This window comes from Mustela lutreola, chromosome 2 (genome assembly GCF_030435805.1).
Source record: "Mustela lutreola isolate mMusLut2 chromosome 2, mMusLut2.pri, whole genome shotgun sequence".
In the NCBI taxonomy this organism is placed as follows: domain Eukaryota; kingdom Metazoa; phylum Chordata; class Mammalia; order Carnivora; family Mustelidae; genus Mustela; species Mustela lutreola.
The window spans coordinates 47,104,682-47,125,917 of NC_081291.1; the positions used below are offsets into that span (position 1 = coordinate 47,104,682).

Here is a 21,236-nt window from a genome sequence, read left to right on the forward strand (position 1 = left end):
TGAGTTAAAAATATTTCTCTTTGAGACTTTCCTTGCAGCGAGTTCTATTTCTGAGGATTACAATGTTGTTACCTGTGTTCTCTTTGGCTATAAGGTGACTGGTCCTGTATTATCTTTGGGTAGCTGCACAGACACATGATTAGGTTAGTTATTGAAATAGGTCAGGAGCTTGGCAGTTTTTTGTTTATTTTTTCTCTTTATGAAATAAAATGAAATTTGATCAGAAATGGCAAGCAAAGTGTGTGCCTTCTCTTACCATAACAAGGGTCAGAATGAGTCATTTATCAGCTAGTCAACGTAAAACCGAAGGGTAAAGTTTATTAAATACCATCTTTCTCTCTCTTTTGTTCGAATATAATAGGTTGTAAATTTAGCTAGGAATCTCATATACTTTGGTTTCTACAACTTCTCTGACCTTCTCCGATTAACCAAAATACTCCTGGCCATACTGGACTGCGTGCATGTGACGACCATCTTCCCCATCAGCAAGATGGCAAAAGGAGAAGAGAATAAAGGTAAGAACATTGCAGCAAAGTAGAGGAATGGGATTTGCAGGCACCCATATGCCTGGGGCACAACCTGCCAACTTCTCCCCTTATGACTCTTGTCATGTGTTTCCCTGTGAGGTCCTTTCCTTATCCTTCTCTCCTGGACTTTTCATTATGGACATTTCCATTTTATTTTATTTTATTTTATTTTTTTGAAAGAACAAAAACAGAGAGAGAAAATACACACAAGCTAGGGGTATGGGTGGCAAGTAGCAGGGAGAGGGAAAACCCCATGTGGGTCTCAATCCCAGTATCATGACCTGAGCCAAGGGTAGATGCTCAAGCTACTAAGCCACCCAGGCACCCCCATTATGGACGTTTTCAAACAAAAAGCAAAGCTGAAAGAACAGCACAGCAGACACCTGTAGATCCACGACCTCGGGTCCTTGATTATTCACATTTTGCTCGATTTCCTTTATATTCATATATGAGTCTGTGTGTCTATTTTACCAAACCACTTGAAAATTATCTAACAAATTGAATGCTTATCTCTGAAGAACACATGTCCTACCCTCATATATGATGTGTTCTGAGGCATTTAATGATGATAGTAGCACATGCTGAAATAAAATCCAACCTTGTATTTCCAGTCTGTGAAGAGGACAATCTGCCTTTGTATGTGTATTTTTTTCCTGTTTTAGGGTCAGAGTGGCATGTACTAGGTACTCGTGTCTGGATAATTGTCAAACTTGTCCCTACAACTAGAAGAGAAAAAGTACATCTCCTTACCTCCTGCTTTCTGTCAGGTTTTGTGCTCAGTTATTTCATGTGTTTTTCACCATCTCATTCTCTGACTGAGCTCTTTTATTCTCATTTTAGAGATGAAGAAGCTGAGCCTCAGAGGTAATCCAGTGTACTCAAGATCAGTGTTAGTAGCAGCACCCGATTTATGCCTTGTTAACTCCTGTACCCCTAATTTTCTGCATAGCAACAAGCATGTGCTAGGTGACCAGTAACATTTGGTAGGTGAATTAATACACAAAAGTGCCCCTTTGGGGATTCAAAGCCCATGTGTTTTCCGCCACTCCCGAAACCCCAGATTTAAAAAAAAATTTTTTTTGTTTTTGTTTTTCAAAGATTTTATTTGTTTGACAGAGATCACAAGTAGGCAGAGAGGCAGGCAGAGAGAGAGAGAGAGAGAGAGATTGAGAGAGAGAGGAGGAAGCAGGCTCCCTGCTGAGCAGAGAGCCCGATGCAGGGCTCGATCCCAGGACCCTGAGATCATGACCTGAGCTGAAGATAGAGGCTCAGCCCACTGAGCCACCCAGGCGCCCCCCGAATCCCCAAATTTTTGATGGGTATTAACCTTTTCCGGTTCCTAGGGTCCTGAGAATGTGTCAGAACAGAGACATGTTCAGTACTATGTCTCCAGCCTGTGCCCGCTGCCAGGCACCTCAGAGCACTCTCCCAGACGGTTGTCGTGACTGAGGTCTGTGCTGGCCCTTCCTAGGCAGTAACGTAATGCGGTCCATCCATGGGGTCGGAGAGCTGATGACCCAGGTGGTGCTCCGGGGAGGAGGCTTTTTACCCATGACTCCCATGGCTGCTGCCCCTGAGGGCAATGTGAAGCAGGCAGAGCCAGAGAAGGAGGACATCATGGTCATGGACACCAAGTTGAAGATCATCGAAATACTCCAGGTAACTGTCAGCCAGAGGTGGAAGGGGTGTGCTCACAGGGCTGCCACTGGGACCGTATCCCTGCTTTTATAAAGCCCTAGACTTTCTGGGGAGAGAATGGAGATAAATTCTTAGCTCGTTGCTAAGTGCCATTCATGTACCAGCTGTTCATCGGTCTACTGTCATCTCATACCCCTCCGCAAAGTGCCCTGGTCCCTCCAGCCATGACAGAATTTCCTGTAAATTACCTTAGGTTTTCATAATCCTTGCCCTCTGTGTCTTCATCCAAGCTAATTCACTTAGTTAGGCTTCTACATAAAGCTGGATTCCTTGCTTGTCGTTCATAGCTAGTTTAAGCCTCCATTAACTTGGCAACGCTTGGCTCCATCCCTCCCTTCCCTTTTCGTTTATTTATTCAACACACATTTATTGAAATTGATTCTGTGCCAAGTACTTTGAAGCATCAGAGATCCAACACTGAACAGCATAGATTAAATTCCTGTGTCTGAAGAGCCCGCATTTTGGTAGGAGTCATAGGCATATTAAACAGCAGGTACACTATGTCAGATAGTGGTAAGTGTTAAAGATGCTAAAATCTAGAGGAGGGCCAGGATGGTTTGGAGGCCACCAGGAGGTGGGGGTCAGGGATACTGTTTTTGATGGGTTTTCAGATGTGGCCTCTCTAGTAAGGTGACTGGATCAGAAACCCGAATGAAGCAAGGAAGCTAGCATGTGGGTATCTAGGAAAACCTCTAGGCAAAGAGAATAGCAGGAGGAAGACCCTGAGGTGGGGATACACTTGGCAGGTTTGGGAATTGGTTGGGTTCAAGAGGAAACAGGAGAAGATGAATTAGGGGGAGTAAGAACAAACAACTCTTTCGAGTGGACTTGCTACAAAATGCACAGAGAAATGGGGAGGTGTCTGAAGGATGATTGTTGGTCACAGGAGGTTTTTGTTTTATTTTTTTAAGTTGGGAATTTATGGCAAGTTTGTATGTGGAATGGAATGGTCAGTAGAGTGGGCAAGTTGTTGACTTAAGAGAGAGGAGTGAACAGCAGGAGTGAAGACCTTGCATGGGCAAAAGGAGGTAGGCGACCCAGGCTGCTGGAGACAGGGATTGGTCTTAGGTACAAGAACCTTCCTGTGCTTTCCGCTTTCTGCTCACAGGTCATTTTTATTCATCAATAAAATCATTTGCTCCTTAATGAAAAGAATACTGTTACCACTTTTTTCTTTTATCTAATGCTGCCTCCTGCCAACCCCAGAACATGTAGTAGGTGATTATCAATGTTTATAAATTTAAGAATTTGTATTTTGAATCTGAAATCACATTTTATCAGTAGTTTGAAACCATTCATGAGAGTCCTCAAATAGTTAAGGCCATAGAGAATGACTCAAAAGAAACATCATTGAATTTTTGCCTGACCAAAAGTTGAGAAGGACTTTTTAGGCTATGGCATATGTGTCCCAAGTACATTAGTATCATGACTGTGTATCAGCAGTGATAGAGTGTAAACCTTGATCACACCTTGAGGTCCTCTTATTGTCATCATCTTAGAACAGTTGGTCCATGGAATCATTGTTTCAGTAAATACTTGCTGAGCCCCTACCATATGCAAGGCACTTGGGGCACTAGGAGGAATGCACAGGTGATTTGGACAGAGACTATATCCACAAGCGATTTACAGTCTAATAGGAAAATAAGGAAATAAAACTCTGAGGAAAGTGTCTCCTGGGACACAGGGGTGGGTCATGTGATCTCATTTAGTAAGCAGCAGAGAAGGTTTTTACAGAGGAGGTAGGATTTCATCTGCGCTTTTAAGCCTGGACAGGATTTATAGTATAGAAACAAGGGAACATACTCAAGTCCCCTTGAACTTGGAGCAGGTTGGATGAGGGCATGACATCACATGGGCCAGTAGCATCTCCTCCTTGGGCAGAGACCCGGAATGTATGGAATGGAGGTTGTCAGAAAGGAGGACCGGACCAGGTTCTAGAGAGCTCTAGGTGCCTCAAGTGGTAGGACTTTATTCTGTGGTGAGACTTTGAAGATTTTTATGCAGGGGACTGACATAAGAATGAGTGCCTGTGGGAGGTGGATTTGATGAGGACAAGGCAGAAGAGAAGGAGGATGGGTGCAGGGGCAAGTGATAGTCGGGAGAGATGCAGGGGAAGTGGTGGAGGCAGAACCAAGAGGACTTTGTCTCTGATTAATGTGTGACTCAGGGAAGGAGGAGTCGATGTTCCTGAGGCTGACTGAGAGAACCTGGGCAGGATTGACATTGTTTTGTACAATACTGAGTTTGAGACTCTGCAAAGACCCCAAATGGGATGTCCAGTAGTCAATAGGAAACAATGACCAGCATCTCTGAAGGCAAGCCAAGGTAGTGTCTCGGTCTGAGAGAGGTGACTGCCCTGGGATTGGGTAAGGTCACCAAGAGGGCAAGGCAGAGATGGGGAGAGAATGGAAGGGGGAATGTTAGTAAGGTCCTCAAGTAAGGCCATGTGGTGGGGTTTTTTTGTTGTTGTTTTTTGGGGGGTGGGGGGTGGCTTTAGCAACAATCCAGGAAAAAGTAACCTTCCTTCAGAGCAGAGGGCAAGGGAATGTAGAAAGTGAATGAAGAGGGAACCCAAGGGTTGATAATAAATCAGAGGAAACCATCTGAAATGAAAAATACAGACTGAGCTAGTTTCTAGTAGTAAAAACATATTTTTCTTTGTTAATTCTTTTAAATTAAAGCAGCCAGCTTCACCATTCTCAGGGTCCAGAATTGGCATTTACTACTTGCTGAAGTAATGTTTTATAGAGGATGGAGTAGGGAGTGAGTGATTTATTATTACAATTATTAAATTAATTGTCTGGATGTTGAAGTTTGCACTGGAAGCTAAGGTGCTGTGGACAGGTTTGATATACTCCATGGAAGTCTGTTGTTAAAGTAATTGTTGAAATCTAAGCCAAATATTTGGCTCACTTAGTGCTTAAGCTAATTGATGCAACAGTTACCAGGCCCAGCCAGAGTGCAGTGGCTTGGCAAAGTGTTACAGGTGGTATGCTAATGTAACCAATCTGTTTCCATTTCCACTTGAATCTTTAGTTTATTTTGAATGTGAGGTTGGATTATAGGATCTCCTGCCTCCTGTGTATATTTAAGCGAGAGTTTGATGAAAGCAATTCCCAGACTTCAGAAACATCCTCCGGAAACAGCAGCCAAGAGGGGCCAAGTAACGTACCAGGTTAGTGATTCTACAATGGGATTTCAGCTGTAGACTGGGTGTAGTCTAATAAAAACTGAGGATTCCAATAGTACATACTACAGAAAGGGTAAAATATGAATATTTTGAAGATTACTATAATGGAGAACGAAATTCTTGGAGTTACCCCCCCTTTTTTTTAATGGTTTTATTTATTTATTCGACAGAGATCACAAGTAGGCAGAGGCAGGTGGAGAGAGAGGAGAAAGCAGGCTCTCTGAGGAACAGAGAGTCTGACACGGGACTCGATCCCAGGACCCTGGGACCATGACCTGAGCTGAAGGCAGAGGCTTTAACCCACTGAGCCACCCAGGCGCCCCTGGAGTTACCCTTTTTGAACAGAAGAATAATTGATAGAGTTTTGATCTCTTCTGGGTTAGGTCTTATTTCCTTCCATCTTGGAGTGTCTTCGTCATAAGACAGCTGAGGGTTGTAGTGTTGTGGTTACATGAAATGCCAATAAAAGCAAACAAAACCCTCTAAGAAAATGTTTCATCCACTAGCAACTTTTACTCATAATGGAAGTTTTACCCTGCCCAGGAAATAGTGATGAAGGGTACTGGGGAAGGTGGTAGTGGGGAACATAATCCCACCTGTCAAGGCCTGAGCTGCCTTGGAGTGGGGTCATCACTCTGCTCTGCTAAGGGGATCATGAGCAGGTAGGAGACTGACAGGAATGTAGAGCAGTGCACACCAGAGCCACTGGACAGTGTGATCTGGGTTGACCTGGCTGCACAGCTTTGCAAGATAAGATTTTGGGAGACTTGAGGTTAACCTAGGGGTGGGGCAAGGCCATTCACCAACAGCCTGGTTTTTTTTTTTTAGACCTTTCTACATCTGAAGCTTCGTTCTCTATCTTTTCAGGTACTCTTGACTTTGAACACATTGAAGAGCAAGCAGAAGGCATCTTTGGAGGAAGGAAAGTAAAATTTCAGTGTTCAATTTTATGAGTGATTCTAAGAGTAGGAAGTCTCCTTTTGTGTAAAGGCTTTTCCTTCATTTTTCTAGGAAACAATTAGCCTTGGGTTTAGGTTATTTTTTGGCTGTATTTGTAACCCTTAGTGCTCAGGTCAGAATGATATTAGTTGGTTGTGTGTGTGTGTGTGTGTGTGTGTGTGTTCATGTGTTTCCTGCTTAGGATAGAAGGAATGCAGGTTTCCCCAAATACACATTTTAAAATATTTTTTTAAATGGTGCAAAATAGGGTTGAAAGAAAGAGGGGATTGAAAACAAAGTGAGGTTAGCAAGATCATGTGTTTCTGCTGCTGGTGGATTGCCATTTTTGTACGTGCAATGACAACAGAAACACACATTGTCCCCAACATTAGATGAACGTATGATCCTCTTTTTAAAAGATCAGATTACTCAATGTAGACTTAAAACATTATTATGAGACTCAAATACCTACAAGACTCGAACAGCCACAAATTCAGTTAAATACCCTCTCCACATAGTCTTTTTTTTTTTTTTTTAAGATTTTTATCTGTTTGAGAGAGAGAGCATTAGGAGGGGGAGAGACAGAGGGAGAGGGAGAAACAGACTCTCCACTGAACAGGGAGCTTGATGTGGGGCTTGATTCCAGGACCCTGGAATCTGACCTGACCTGAAAGCAGACACTTAACCGACTGAGCCACTCAGGTGTCCCCCACATAGTTCTTTTCATACACATACTTGGTTCACTTATCTATTGCTGTGTAACTTACTACATATATTTAATGGATTGAAAAAATAGTCTTTTCACTGCCTCTCATAATTAAGTGAGTTGGCTGGGGCTCAGCTGGACGGCTCATCTGCTGGTCACTGTTGAGTTGGTCGGGGCTGGTGATTGGGGCTGGCACATGCAAGCTTCTTAACTCACATTTCTGTCTCCTTGGTAGGAATATCTCAAGGCTGGGAACTCTATTTCTCCCTCCCTTCCTCTCTCTCTCTACACGTGATCATCTTAGGCTTCTTTGTAGCTCGGTGACTAGCTCTAAGTGCAAAGAATCCGACAGGATAGGCCAACAGCATACAACAATAATCAAGCCTCTGCTTGTATCGCATTGCTAATATCCTGTTGGTCAAAGCAGATCCCATGGCTGAGCCCATTGTCAGTGGAGGAGGGATCTACATGAAGATGTCTATACCAGGAAGGTCTGTTTTGTTGAGGGGGCACCAATGTTAGCAGTCTACCCCAGCACTTACTATAAAACCTGTGAAATTTAAATTAGCAATATTATTTACTACGGTAAAAGATGTTTTTCTGGAACACAGAGGATGTTGAGTTCATCATGATGACACTACCTTTGTGCTTTTAGGGTATCTCAACTTTCCCATCATTTTCTACTATTGCATAGCAGTAGGACTGTCTTCACAACTTTTTAGAGCATGTACCCAGAGTAGAGTATCATCCTGTGAAATCCCCTCTGTGCTTTTCTTGCTAACCTGCAAGCATGAAGTTCCCACCATTTGGCATTCATTCGATGGTAACACAACATAGCAGGCCACTGACACAGCAATGGAGCAATGCTCAGGTCGGCGGCGGTTTGCCATCTGATCCAGGACACGCTTATTAATTTTTTAATTATTTAAATGACACAGTTAAAATAGATACAGAGATCAGTCCCGACAGTTTGCTAATGGTCCTCAGTTTGAAGCACACCGCGTCGTCCTGGTCATGGCAACACACCCCAAAGTGGGGTCTGCAGACTCCTTGTTACACGTTTGTGACCTTAGAAGTTCAGAGCACAGGAGTAATCACTGGGACATTTTTATAGTGACTTGATGGCTACAGCCACGTGTGGGATCAGGGGACTTGGTACCGACTACCTCATCAGTTAGCCGTGAAGTGGAAGTAAATGCAACTAGTCCTTTGGTAGGCACTGAATTACAGCATCTTCCATAAAAGATAAACGCCTGATTTTGGACAAACACAACTGTGTGCAATCCTCCGCCCATAGACGAGACCCAGCAGAAGAGCACTAAAACCCAGGAGTCGGGAATCTGGAGAAAAAAGCTAGGTCCTGTCACTGTGGGAGGGTAGGGACCTTGGCTTAAAATCGGACAGTGGTGAGATCTTCATTGTCCCTTCACCTTACAATGTAGCGGAAGTTAAAACAAGATTGCGTTGTTAGGGGGGCTTGTTAAAACTCAAGCCCCCCGAGGCTGCTGTGGGGTGAGAACTCTGACTGGTGGATGTGTCTGGGTGCAAGCACGTGAGAGAAGGGCCTCTGTGGCTCATCTGGCCTTCCCCCTTCCTTGTGCTCCTTTAGTGAGGAGAACACCCCCCTGGACTTGGACGACCACGGCGGCAGAACCTTCCTCCGAGTCTTGCTGCATTTGACGATGCACGACTACCCACCCCTGGTCTCAGGAGCGCTGCAGCTCCTCTTCCGGCACTTCAGTCAGAGGCAGGAGGTCCTGCAGGCCTTCAAACAGGTAGCTGGGGTTGCTGTTTGTGTGTTGTTACTGCTTTTCGCGTGACTTTCCGAGAGGCTGCTGTCGCCGCTGACCCGTTGTTTTTGTTCAGGTCCAGCTGCTTGTTACCAGCCAAGATGTGGACAACTACAAACAGATCAAACAAGACTTGGACCAGCTGAGATCCATCGTGGAAAAGTCAGAGCTCTGGGTGTACAAAGGGCAGGGCCCTGATGAGGCCATGGATGGTGCCTCTGGTGAAAATGAACATAAGAAAACAGAGGTGGGTGAGATGAGGCTCACACTGTCCTTGCAGATGGATGGGCTCCTCAACAACGGGGTACCCTCCTCTGGCTTTAGGAAAAAGTGCAGATTGTGGGTTGAGCGTTATTCACAAGAGATTAGCTTATTAAGTAGCCACAGTAACAGCCATTCTCCTAGGAAATAAGCTGCAAAATGGAAGTTTAGCTACTTCTTCTGTGTTACCTTGGACTGTGGGGAGTAGACTTTGTTGCGAGAGGATGAGCACCAGCTTTCCCTTGCAGACCCACCTGGGAAAGAACCTGTTCTCAGGAGGCTGCCCCCCCACCAATCCTCTCCCACATCAGTGAAATCACATCAATCTGAATGAGTTGGGCTGAAACCCAGCACGACGATAGGAAAACTGCCAAATTCTCATTGCTTCCTAAACGCCGATGCCAAGCCGAATGAACAGACTATTGCCCAAGGGCCAAACAAACCACACTTACGTTTATTTTGGTCTCTAGGACGGGAATAACAAGTCACAAAAGCATGAGAGCACCAGCAGCTACAACTACAGGGTGGTAAAAGAGGTAAGTGGCCCTCCTGCCTGCTTTCCTCTCCTAGGAGCTACGGTCTGTGATAGTGAGGTTGAAGGTGCAAACACTTAGGCTTTTTCCTTCATGTAAAGTTTCACAGGGCGAAAGAAGCTTGCAGAGGTTACATACATGGGTTTTAAGGTCAGATCTTGGTTCGAATCATCCTCTGCCGCTTTTTTTTTTTTTTTTTTACTTATCCTCAGTTTTCTCACTTTTGATTGATGCAGCTAACACGTGTATTTCTGAGGGGTTATAACTGACCAGAGGATTAATTGATAAAACCATCAGAATTCCATCTCAGCGGCTGGCACATAGTGTCCACCTGAGGGCTCTAGCTCTTTAGAGATCTTTGCATAAGGTGGTTCAAAGTTGGGAGGTTGGGAGCTTTGTGGGTTTTTTACCCACAGAGCACACTCTTCTCGAGTCCCTGGCAATGATGCTGAGTCTCATCATTTTAGGAGATCTTTCTGAAATTATCCCACTTTGGGTTGAAGCCTTAATCCACTGCATCCTCTGGAAGGGCATGTTCTTAGCCACATGGAGATTCAGCTTCATATTATTAACAAGAATACTGAGTATTAGAACACGATCTCCCTCATTTTGGGTGTTTTAATATGCTGTGATCACTTCTGCCTCCCTGCCCATGACCAGCACCTACGGTTTTTTTTTTTTTTCTCAGTTGTGCTTTCTAGTTTTTGGAGGTTGATTTCTTTCATTTTGTCTGGCTTTATTGAGGCATAATTGACCCAAAACAAAAATTATAATCTCACTAAAACATGACATGCCATAATTGGATAGATATACTCTGTGGGATGATGACCACAATCAAGTCCATTAACATATGCATCACCTCACAGAGTAAGCTCTTTGGAGGCGGTGAGAACACTTAGGATTTGCTTCAGCAAATTTCGCATGTACATACACCGTTATTGCCTGTTGTCACCGTGTTGGACCCTGGAGCTCACAGCTGAGGTTTGGTCAGAGGTACAAACTTGGGATCTCTCTCTCGGATAGATTCTGATCCGCCTCAGCAAACTCTGTGTCCAGGAGAGCGCGTCCGTGAGGAAAAGCAGGAAGCAGCAGCAGCGGCTTCTGCGGAACATGGGCGCGCATGCCGTGGTGCTGGAGCTGCTGCAGATCCCCTACGAGAAGGTGAGCCAGTCCCCCTCCCCAGAGGGCGGCGGGTCCCCATGTTTTCCTCAGCCCTTATCGCTTGGTGGTGTTGGTGAAGACATGAAGCCGATGTGATGAGCTGAGTGTGAGGCGCTTGTAGGTCACTCGTATGAAACTAACAGCTTCATAAAGTGAAGTCACCCGTAACCTGCCTCCAGTTCTTAGATTCTAAGCAGGAGCCCGTTGATTCTCGCCTTGCTCCCACACCACGCTGGATATGAAGGTTGGCTAGACGGAGCTCTGCGCACGGGCTTGTGCTCTCCAGCATCCTCTGCAAATGCCCTGCAGGCAGTTTAAGCCCTACAGGTTTCTAAATGCATGTGGGAACGTGGGGCTTGCCTACTTTGGAGGTCCTCAGTAGCGTGCTGACATCTGGCCAAGTATTTGGGTCTATCGTATATGTTGCTCTAAGTCCTCTTTCTCTCATGAGAAGTTATACGCTCTGTCCCATCCTTTCATGCCAGCATTTGTCATTGACAGTGATAGGATTTAGGGAAGCAGGATAATGGTGCTTGGCACTGTGCAGCCTGACAGGGCATTTGTGAAAGCCCTGTCCCTTCGCTTCCACAATCCAGTGCCATTGTCATGGTGTTCCCACTTGACAGATGAGGAGACTGAGGCTTGGGGAAGTTTAGAGCCCGAGGGCGTGGACTTCTGCCTCTTGATTTTACCAGTGACTGCCAGAAAACCTTGCTGGCATTGAGTTGCCTGAAGAAGCCTCACTGCTTGTGCTCGCCGGGGGCTGCACTAGGTCCTTTTGTTCACTCGTTCACTTGATCTCCTTAAGACAGTGCATGAGACAGGTCATACTTTTTGGAGCCCCACTTTAGATGAAAAGACTGTCACCAGAGGTTCGATACGTTCCCTCCATAGTGCAGCAACATGACAGAGCCAGCACTGCTCAGGTGTGGGGCCCAGATCTTGTTTGCTGCACCAGCTGCCTGTGCTCAAGGAAATTCTTGGCAGAGGCCACCACCACAGTCACGGGGGCCACAGGATTCAGGCTCATCAACCTTTCAGTAGCCACCTATAAGGTGTAAGCTTAATCCCTCCAAGAGGTCAGGAACTTAACTAACCTGACATTAGCACAAGTGTGCATGTCATCCTCACTTGACTGGCATTTAGGCTAGAACCAGCAAGCTGATTTACCTTGCTGTGTGTACAGAGTATGAGGAGGTAATTTGCTGGCCTTGTCTTTGCCTCCTAATATCCTCAGTTTCCTTGAAAACATACATGCCTTCGTAGAGTAGTGTTAATGGAAAAAAACAGGTAACCTGATGTGGTTGGAATTGGTGGGAAAACATTGTGTGTGTGTGTGTGTGTGTGTGTGTGTGTGTGTTACTCCATGAGTGCAGATATCCCAGTGTGGGAGAACAGTGGAGGAATTCCTACAGATGCGCTCTTGTTATGTGATGTCTTTAGAGCTTACCTGCCTTGTAAAAATCCATTTCAAATGATGAAGTTTTTAGTTTCTGTGAGCCCCAGCAGATTCTCCTTTTAGCAAAGAAGTGAAAGAGTGCAGGACTGTTTGAGGTTACGGCTGCCGGCCAGCAGTGTCTCTCTGTCCCAAGGCCTCTGATTTCTTAGAGCTGGAAGGCATGCCACTTTCTCTGTTAATGAGAGACAAACGGTAATATCCACTCTGTTGTATGGGACTCCTCTTAACCTTGCCCATTTTTGATTGTTAAAGCTGGTAGCTCAGATTCCTTCTGTAAGTTGTTCTGCCCAGATGTGTCCTGTTTTCTCCCAGGATTATTATCTAGATCAGGGGGAGCCAACTGCAGACATGAACCAAATCCAGCCCACCACCTGTTTTTATACAGCATATTAGCTAAGAATGATTGTTCTATTTTTCAATAGTTACATTCTTAGTGGTACCTGCAAAATGTTCTCTCTTTTGCTTTTTGACCCACAAAACCCAAAGTATCTGTCTGACCCCTGGTCTAGACCAGAACCAGTAGCTAACGTTGATGGTGTGATAACTGTCTCAGCACTTGACATGGATTTTGCACTGAATCTTCATGACAACCATACGAAGTGTGCATTTTTGTTGCCTCCATTTCACAGAGGAGGAGACGAAGACCCTGAATGCTTAAGTACATGGCTAGGGAGTGGTAGATCTGCATAAGCCCTAAGCAGTCAGGTTTTAGGGCTTGCCTTCTTAACTGTTAGGCTCCTGGCTGCTCGAAAGAGGTCATATAAGTGAGACGACTTAGGGAGGTTACTGTTGACTGTACAAATAAGACGGATGATTCCATTTCATTCTCCTTCATTTTTACTATATTAAAGGTTGGTTTGTTTAGAATTGGGTAGAATGGCAGTAGGGTGTAATCAGTTGTCTTATCACGGGGCATCTAATGCTTAAAGAACACCGAGTGTGTGTTTTTATGGTAGGAAATGAGAATCACATAATCAGCTGTGTGAAGTGCCTGGGGCAGGTATTATCCCCATTTTGCAGGTGGGAAAACTAACTCTTGGGTTAAATGCTGAGGCTGAGGTGACAAGGACAGGATTACGGCAGATGTATTTGCCCAAGTTTATAATCTAAAGAGATTTCTACTCTGACATGTTCTCTCCTGCCAAGAGCTCTAATGCATGCTTACGTTCGGCAGATGAAACAGGGTGAGCCCGAGAGCTGGGGCGGTGTGGGTTCACCAGCAGTGACGCAGTCGGCTGTTGTTGTGCTGTCACTCTGCTCTCAGGATTGGGGGTGCGTTCAGAAAGTTGGGGCATTGTTAGAAATGGCTTCCACTCTGTATTCTACTCTTCCCAAATAAATTCTTTTTGTGTCTGCTTGTGGCTAGTGGCAGAGAACGTAGGACAGTAGAATTAGTTACAGGCTTCTTTGCAGTGTCATCAGTGCAGCACCCCCGTATTTTCACACAAACAGGCCTTCAGCGTGTCCTAGAACTGGGTCTCCTGGCGGAAAGGTAGGTGCTGTCACCTGCTGACCTTTTGTCCACAGCGTAGCCCTGTTTTCAACCTATTATTCATCTGCCTCCTTCCACACAGGCTGAAGATACCAAGATGCAGGAGATAATGAGGCTGGCTCACGAATTCCTGCAGAATTTCTGTGCAGGCAACCAGCAGAATCAAGCCTTGCTACACAAACACATAAACCTGTTTCTCAACCCAGGGGTAAGACCTCAGGCATGTCTGGAAATCTGTGAGGGGAGGGCAGGAAGCAGTAAGAGGAACAACTTGTTCTTTTGCTGTGGTGACCACAGGGACTTGTTATAATGCGACATTCATTCTAAAAGGAACATTTGGACCAATTCTCGGGAGGACGTAAACACTCCCCATCTTTTTAGGGGAGAAAGCAGGGAAAGGGAGGAGGAAGTGATAGGGTAAGGTAAGATATATTTTTTTCCTAACATTCTTTATTACATCAAATTTTAGCCCTAGAGAGTTGCTGATTGTCAGTCTCTAGCTACATCCTCCTGAGGTCATGCATAAAGTTTTCTGTGTGCATAATATAATACATTAGATATATACAAATACATGGTTTATTCATATAAAACATAACTGTCCTATCTTAGTTTGTCAGATATGTTTTGAAAGTATGTATTGTGCAGTTTTTTAAAGAAAAATGGTGACGTACTCTATAGTTTGCATTTTGCTTTTTTCACTTAATACTATGGCTGTTTTTGCAAGTCATAGCTACATAAATTTTTCTCATTTTTGATGAGAAGTTGTGATGGCTACATGGTGTTCCATAGTATGGCTGTAACATTTTAAAAACCATTATCATATTAGTGGACATTGAGGCAATGTCTAATTCTTGACTTTGTAAATAATTCTACAAAGGATATCCTTGTAAATACACGCACACTCACTCGTTCATTAGTACCCCTAGAGCTTTGGAGGAGAAGACTGGAAGGTTGAGGGGTAATACTTCCTCTTTGTTATGTATGGGGAAAGAAAGGAAAAAGGATAAAAAGTTTAGAGCCCCCTACCTCACACCAAACATAAAACTTGACTGGGTAAAAAATAGAAAATAAATTTTCTAGAAGATAACATGAAAATATCTTGATGACCTAGTGGAAAGTGAAATTTTCTTACATAGGATACAAGCAGCATTAATTACAAAGGAAAATATCAGTAAACCAGACTTCTTTAAAAACTTCTATTCACCAAATGACATTATTAAGATCCTTCAGAGGCAAACCAGAGACAGGGAGAGGACATTTGCATTACATGTGTCCAATAAAGAATTCCTATCTAGAATATATAACCAACTCAAAAAAAGTCCATAAGGAAAAGGGCAACCCATTTTTTTTAAAATTTTTTTTATTTTATTTTTTTTTTAAAGATTTTATTTATTTATTTGACAGATAGAGATCACAAGTAGGCTGAGAGGCAGGCAGTGAGAGAGAGGAGGAAGCAGGCTCCCTGCTGAGCAGAGAGCCCGATGTGGGGCTCGATCCCAGGACCTTGGGATCATGACCGGAGCCGAAGGCAGAGGCTTTAACCCACTGAGCCACCCCGGTGCCCAAGGGCAACCCATTTTTAAAAATTATTTTTATTAGCATATAATGTATTATATGCCCGGGGTACAGGTCTGTGAATCATCAGGCTTAAACATTTCACCACTCTCACATACCCTCCCCAATGTCCATAATCCAAAGGATGACCTATTTTTAAAAATAGGTTAAAAAAAAGTTTATAATGAAATCATCCATAGAAGAAATCCCGATAGCCAGTAAATGGGGCAAAGTGATCATCAGAGAAGTGTAAATTAGCTAAGATTTGCACAACAAAGTATGACAAAAACCAAAGAGACTGTAACCAAACAAAAACCAAACACTGTAACCCAACTTGGGTATGGAAAAGCTCTAGTGTAGAATGGAAATTGTTAACATCTTTTGAAAGCTGTTGGCAAGTTCTGTCTCAAGCCAAACGCTTGTACTTCGCAACCCAGCAATTCTACTCTTGGGTGGAAACCCAACAGAAATGCACGTATATTAAAGCTTAGCAGAAGACACGTTCCGGAATGCTCAGAGCAGCACTATTGGTGCTAAGAGTAGTGTTACTACTTGGTACTGAAACTGAATCCGCCCCCAAATGCCCATCAGCAATAGAACAGAGAAGCACGTGGTGGTTTATCCAGGCCATGGAACTTCCATAGCAGTGACCACGAACAGACTATTGATACACACAACAGCATGTTGAGAGCGTTGCAGTTGGACTGTGAGTAAAAGAAACCAGACAGGAAGGGAGTACATGAGGCTTGACAGCGGGCAAAACTAATCTGTAGTTGCAGAAATCAAAATGAATTAAATGGCGGGGTGAGGCCTTTCGTTTCTGGACGTGGGTGCTGGGGTTTCCGCTGTAGTTCACTGAGCTGGAGACAAGTGATTCGTTTCCCTTTCCATGGGTTTATTACAACTTACAAAAGAAGGCAGTACAGAAGTGAGAAAGGAGAAAGGTGTCTTTGTGGGTTTCAACGCTTCTCTCTGTGCATACTGCTAGACTCTCTTTCTCACTTGACTCCGCTCTGTCCACCTTTTGACCATTTCCCTGTGCTCCTGCCCTCACTCTTGTGCCAGATCCTGGAGGCGGTCACCATGCAGCACATCTTCATGAACAATTTCCAGCTCTGCAGTGAGATCAATGAGCGGGTTGTCCAGCATTTTGTTCACTGCATTGAGACCCATGGTCGAAACGTCCAGTACATAAAATTCTTGCAGACGATCGTCAAGGCAGAAGGGAAATTCATCAAAAAGTGCCAAGACATGGTCATGGCTGAGGTGACAGCTGTTTGTTTCTATATACCTTCATCTAGAGTTTCTGGCAAATTTTTAAATTCTTGCTCTCTGTACGAACTGGCACCCTCTCCTGGAGCCACATAAATGGACAAAACGTAATTGTGGTGTGTATTTGTGAGCTTAAATTGTATGTAGAAGTGAGAGTCTGATCTGACTTTTTCATAGCAGCATATCTATTTATTTTAAGGCATTTTGGCTCAGATTCTTCTGAGAGGAGAAAAAAATAGGAATATTGAACAAAAATTACAAAGAATAGAGATTAAATATAGATAGAAACCACTGAGCCAGAACAGCCTACATTCCTGTGGATTATATGACAGTTTCTTTAATTATTCGCTTAACTAGCTAGAAAAATTGTTGCTTGCTGATTCACAAGAAGAAGCTGGTCAGTAGAATTGGGACAAAGTCCCACTGGGTTGTCTGTGGGCAGTCAGGGCCACATGGGATGCTGTCTGACCGGGAAGGCCCTCTGCCACACCTGTGTTCAAATAGACTCAGTTGAATCTTCCCACCTGTTGAAAAATAAAAATGAAATATCAAGTAAATCCATTTAACACTTGGATTTATAATTCCCATTTAATAAGAAACAGGGTTCCAGGGGAAGGTAGTGTAGTATGTTTAAAAGAATTGACTTGACCTGGGATGTGAGTGTAAGCTATACTACTTTATTGGCACAGTGACCTGATGACTTGCCAACCCTCAGTGTGCCTTCCTATAAAATGAAGGCACGGTGGTATTCAGCCAAGAAGCTGACATGCCAGCTCAGGGAAACGACGGTGACAATAGGAGCTAACATTATGGGAAGGCTGCCCTACTCTAGTCAAGGTTCTAAGCAATTTGCATATAATCATTTGTCTCATCTACAGGACGCAGCACCATGAGTTAGGTATCAATTTCGTCCTCAGTTTTATGGGCAAAACTGAGGCACAGGGAGGTTAGATCCATGTGGAATGTTGGTCGTGGTATCTGGCACCTAATTAGAGCTGACAGAAGTGAGTTGTTATTACGCAGATATTATGGACTATATGTTTTTTGACTTCTGTGCCAGCCCTTTTTGGATCTTCTGTATTTCCTGAAATTGATTTACTATTAAGCGAACTAATGAGAAGCCACACACACAGTCCTGGGGGCAAGTTATAAGTAGGAATGCCCTGATACTTTGAAGCAGTATTGAAAGGAAGACATACCTTAGTAAGAAGTGGATAATTGATCATTGTGAAGAGAGGAGGCAGTATATGAAAGAGTTGTAAAACGGATACTACTTCTCAAGCATAAAAAAGATGGAAACTATTTTTTTTAAGGTTTTAGTTATTTATTTGACAGACAGAGATCACAAGTAGGCAGAGAGGCAGGCAGAGAGAGGAGGAAGAAGGCAGAGAGCCCGACATGAGGCTCGACCCCAGGACCCTGAGATCATGACCTGAGCTGAAGGCAGAGGCTTTAACCCACTGAGCCACCCAGGTGCCCCAATGGAAACATTTTTGAAAAGAAAAATCATAGCCTAAATATTAGGTTTGGAAATCCACATGCAAGCTTGCAATCTTCATTTCCACTGGGTACATGAATGTGGTTCTGCAGACTTTCTCTTCCCCTGGTAGTTTTGTTTAAGGCCACTGTCATATACCTGTATCTGTCTATTAAAGTGCTGCTGCTGCAGATTTTTAGTTATTGATTAATAGAAGTGAATGAAATTTAGATGAGTTTAGTAATAAAGGTGAGACTGGTTTTGGAAAGCAAAAGCTGACAAAGCAGCTCTCCTTCTCTGCAAGTAGATATTTTTTCAATGATGTCCCCACCTCCGCAAGCCTGTAATATAAACAAGCCCTGTTCTTTTTATAGCTGGTTAATTCGGGAGAAGACGTCCTCGTGTTCTACAACGACAGAGCCTCTTTCCAGACCCTGATCCAGATGATGAGGTCAGAGAGGGACCGGATGGACGAGAACAGCCCTCTCATGTATCACATCCACCTGGTGGAGCTCTTGGCCGTGTGCACTGAGGGCAAAAACGTCTACACGGAGATCAAGTGCAACTCCCTGCTCCCGCTGGATGACATCGTCCGCGTCGTGACCCACGAGGACTGCATCCCCGAGGTGAGTGAGCCTTTCTCATGCCTCTGTGTGTGGCGTGTGGAGCTGTTGCCGGCCCACACGAGACCTCACAGTGCTGAGACCTGCAGCTCATTTCATAGTGAGGTCTCAGTTGGTGGAAACAACATTTTCTCGAATGCTGATTTTGTGCATAAAGCTCGTCGGTGAGGGGATGTTAGTCTTTCCTGCTGTCTCCTTGAGAACCGTGGGAATCTGCTGCTGTGCTTCTGTTCTTGGTAACTAATAACAGCCTGTTGAGCAAAGAGGATTCTTTGAATCCCCTTTGAATGAATGAATGAAAAAATGAGATTGAATGGGTTGAGATATGGTTCATGGGCATGGAAGACCCGATTCTGCAAGTTTATTCTTTAAAATGAAAATCTGTATTATAACAATAATGACAATTATAAAATATTGAGGAACTACAGGTAAGCAATATGAAAATCTACCACCCATAATAAATAACAGTTTGATTTTGAAAATGATTCCTTCCAAGCTGTCCATTTTCTTGTTCATATATATTGGCTGGTAACAAAAATGACAGAAAAACATTGGATCATCCAGAATATAGTTTGGCTTTATATGTTTAAAATATATACTCTTAATTTTTATCTTAAACTAAATATACATATATTTGTATACAGTATATATAGTATGTATCATATATATGCTAGTATGTTTTTAGATAATTTTTTTGAGAAGTTCAAATAGCAGAGACTATAAAGGAGTAAACTATGAAAAGTGTCCTAATCTGCTCCCTCCCACCCCACAGAAAATCATTTATTATGTTCTTGTGCATCGTCTAGAATTCTGCATATAAACAAATATAAATATATGTTCTTCATTCCCCCATTTATTTAATTTTTTTAATACAAAAGGTGACATTCTGGATACACTGTTCTTCCTTTTATATAAATTCATAAAGAGATTCCACATTCCTTTTTTATAGTTACATAAAAATTTTATTGTGTGGATGTTCTGTAATTGCCCTGCATGGCTGTTTAACAGGCTTATGAGACTATAATGAGATGATAATAACTGGTGATTCTCGTGAAGGAGGAAATGACAAGATTGCCTTTTTCTCACAGCCTTGTCTACTTAGACTTCTGGACTCTTATCTGATAGGTGAAAAGAGTGGTCTGACAGAGTTTTGATTTGCGTTTCTCTTATTCCATGTATACCAAATCAGTTTTTCATAGAAGTCTGTTTCCGTCTTCAGGTTAAAATTGCATACATTAACTTCCTTAATCACTGCTATGTGGATACGGAGGTGGAAATGAAGGAGATTTACACCAGCAATCACATGTGGAAATTGTTTGAGAATTTCCTTGTAGACATCTGCAGGGTAAGGCTCTCTGGAACTGAGCAGCAGAGCGCAAGTGTGTATGTACAAGTGTGTCTGGACATCCTTATGCAGGCGTAAGAAAAATAGCCACATAATTTCAACTCATTAATGTGTGGCACAGGGAGGCAGATGTGTTTCTTGGCCTCGCATATGTCTCATTACTTTCTACCTTTTACTCCTAACAGAGAATAGATTTTATGTGTCATGTGTCAAGGAAGATGGATCATTTCTGCTTTTCACTTCATCCTTTATGGATTGATCTGTGAATAATAATCTGAGACATGGGGCATCTGGGTGGCTCACTGGGTTAAGCCTCTGCCTTTGGCTCAGATCATGGTCTTAGGGTCCTGGATCGAGCTCCACATCAGACTCTCTGCTCAGTGGGGAGCCTGCTTCCTCTTCTCTGTCTGCCTGCCTCTCTGCCTGCTTATGATCTCTCGCTCTCTGTCCAATAAATAAATAAAATCTTTTTTTTTTAAATCTGAGACATAATACAATCAGATTTAAAAGTTTTCTTTTCCTTGACACTATGTCTCCTTGAAGGACACTGTCCTAAGCTTGAGCATTTCTCTCCTTCCATCTGGTGTCGAGGATCCTGCGAAGCACTTCCCTTTGGATCTGCTTTCCTGACCAGCCATTGAACTGGGCTTCATACTCTTGATTTGGTTTTGCTTGAAGCTTAACATTAATCTTAAGGCTGCAAGACCTACAGCCTGACAAGGCACACCATAGATACACTAGAAGTTTTGTGATGGTGGATTTAGGGGAGAGGTGGTGGCAACCAAGAGAGAATAATTGTAAGATGAACCTTAATTTCGGATACGTGTTGAAAAGAAAAGTGCACTCTAGAGTCCTAGACTATGATAATTTCTGCTTGAATGTACAGTTATCAGTGTAAGACAAGGAACCTATAGGAACTTGTTTTCTTCCCAATTGAGGACTTTATTTAATAGTACTCAGGTATTGGTATCACAGACATATATATATTTTTTAAATGTCAAATTCCTCCTAGTCTCTTTTAATCCCATAAATCTGGGTTTTAGAGATTGGAAAGAAAGGCATGTTTTGTTTTATTTTTATTTTATGCTTAAAAAAATTTTTTTTAAAAAAAATAGACTATATCCAGTGTGGAGCCCAATGTGGGGCTTGAACTCATGACCCTGAGAGCAAGACCTGAGTGGAGTCAAGAGTCAGAGGCTTTACAGACTG

At 43.3% G+C, this 21,236-nt stretch overlaps 1 protein-coding gene across 6 annotated transcripts in view; it reads left to right on the forward strand.

Annotated features, from left to right (window-relative positions):
• Positions 1 to 21,236, forward strand: part of ITPR1 (inositol 1,4,5-trisphosphate receptor type 1) — a 326,972-nt gene that overhangs the window by 164,285 nt on the left and 141,451 nt on the right. For all 6 annotated transcript variants that reach the window (XM_059161557.1, XM_059161558.1, XM_059161559.1 and 3 more), the window contains 12 exons: positions 362 to 515; positions 1,999 to 2,186; positions 5,262 to 5,400; positions 6,283 to 6,341; positions 8,674 to 8,835; positions 8,927 to 9,097; positions 9,582 to 9,647; positions 10,668 to 10,805; positions 13,839 to 13,964; positions 16,376 to 16,576; positions 18,434 to 18,685; positions 19,902 to 20,027. In XM_059161557.1, coding sequence (XP_059017540.1) covers positions 362 to 515; positions 1,999 to 2,186; positions 5,262 to 5,400; positions 6,283 to 6,341; positions 8,674 to 8,835; positions 8,927 to 9,097; positions 9,582 to 9,647; positions 10,668 to 10,805; positions 13,839 to 13,964; positions 16,376 to 16,576; positions 18,434 to 18,685; positions 19,902 to 20,027 — 1,782 coding nt within the window. The remainder of the gene's footprint in view (positions 1 to 361; positions 516 to 1,998; positions 2,187 to 5,261; positions 5,401 to 6,282; positions 6,342 to 8,673; positions 8,836 to 8,926; positions 9,098 to 9,581; positions 9,648 to 10,667; positions 10,806 to 13,838; positions 13,965 to 16,375; positions 16,577 to 18,433; positions 18,686 to 19,901; positions 20,028 to 21,236) is intronic.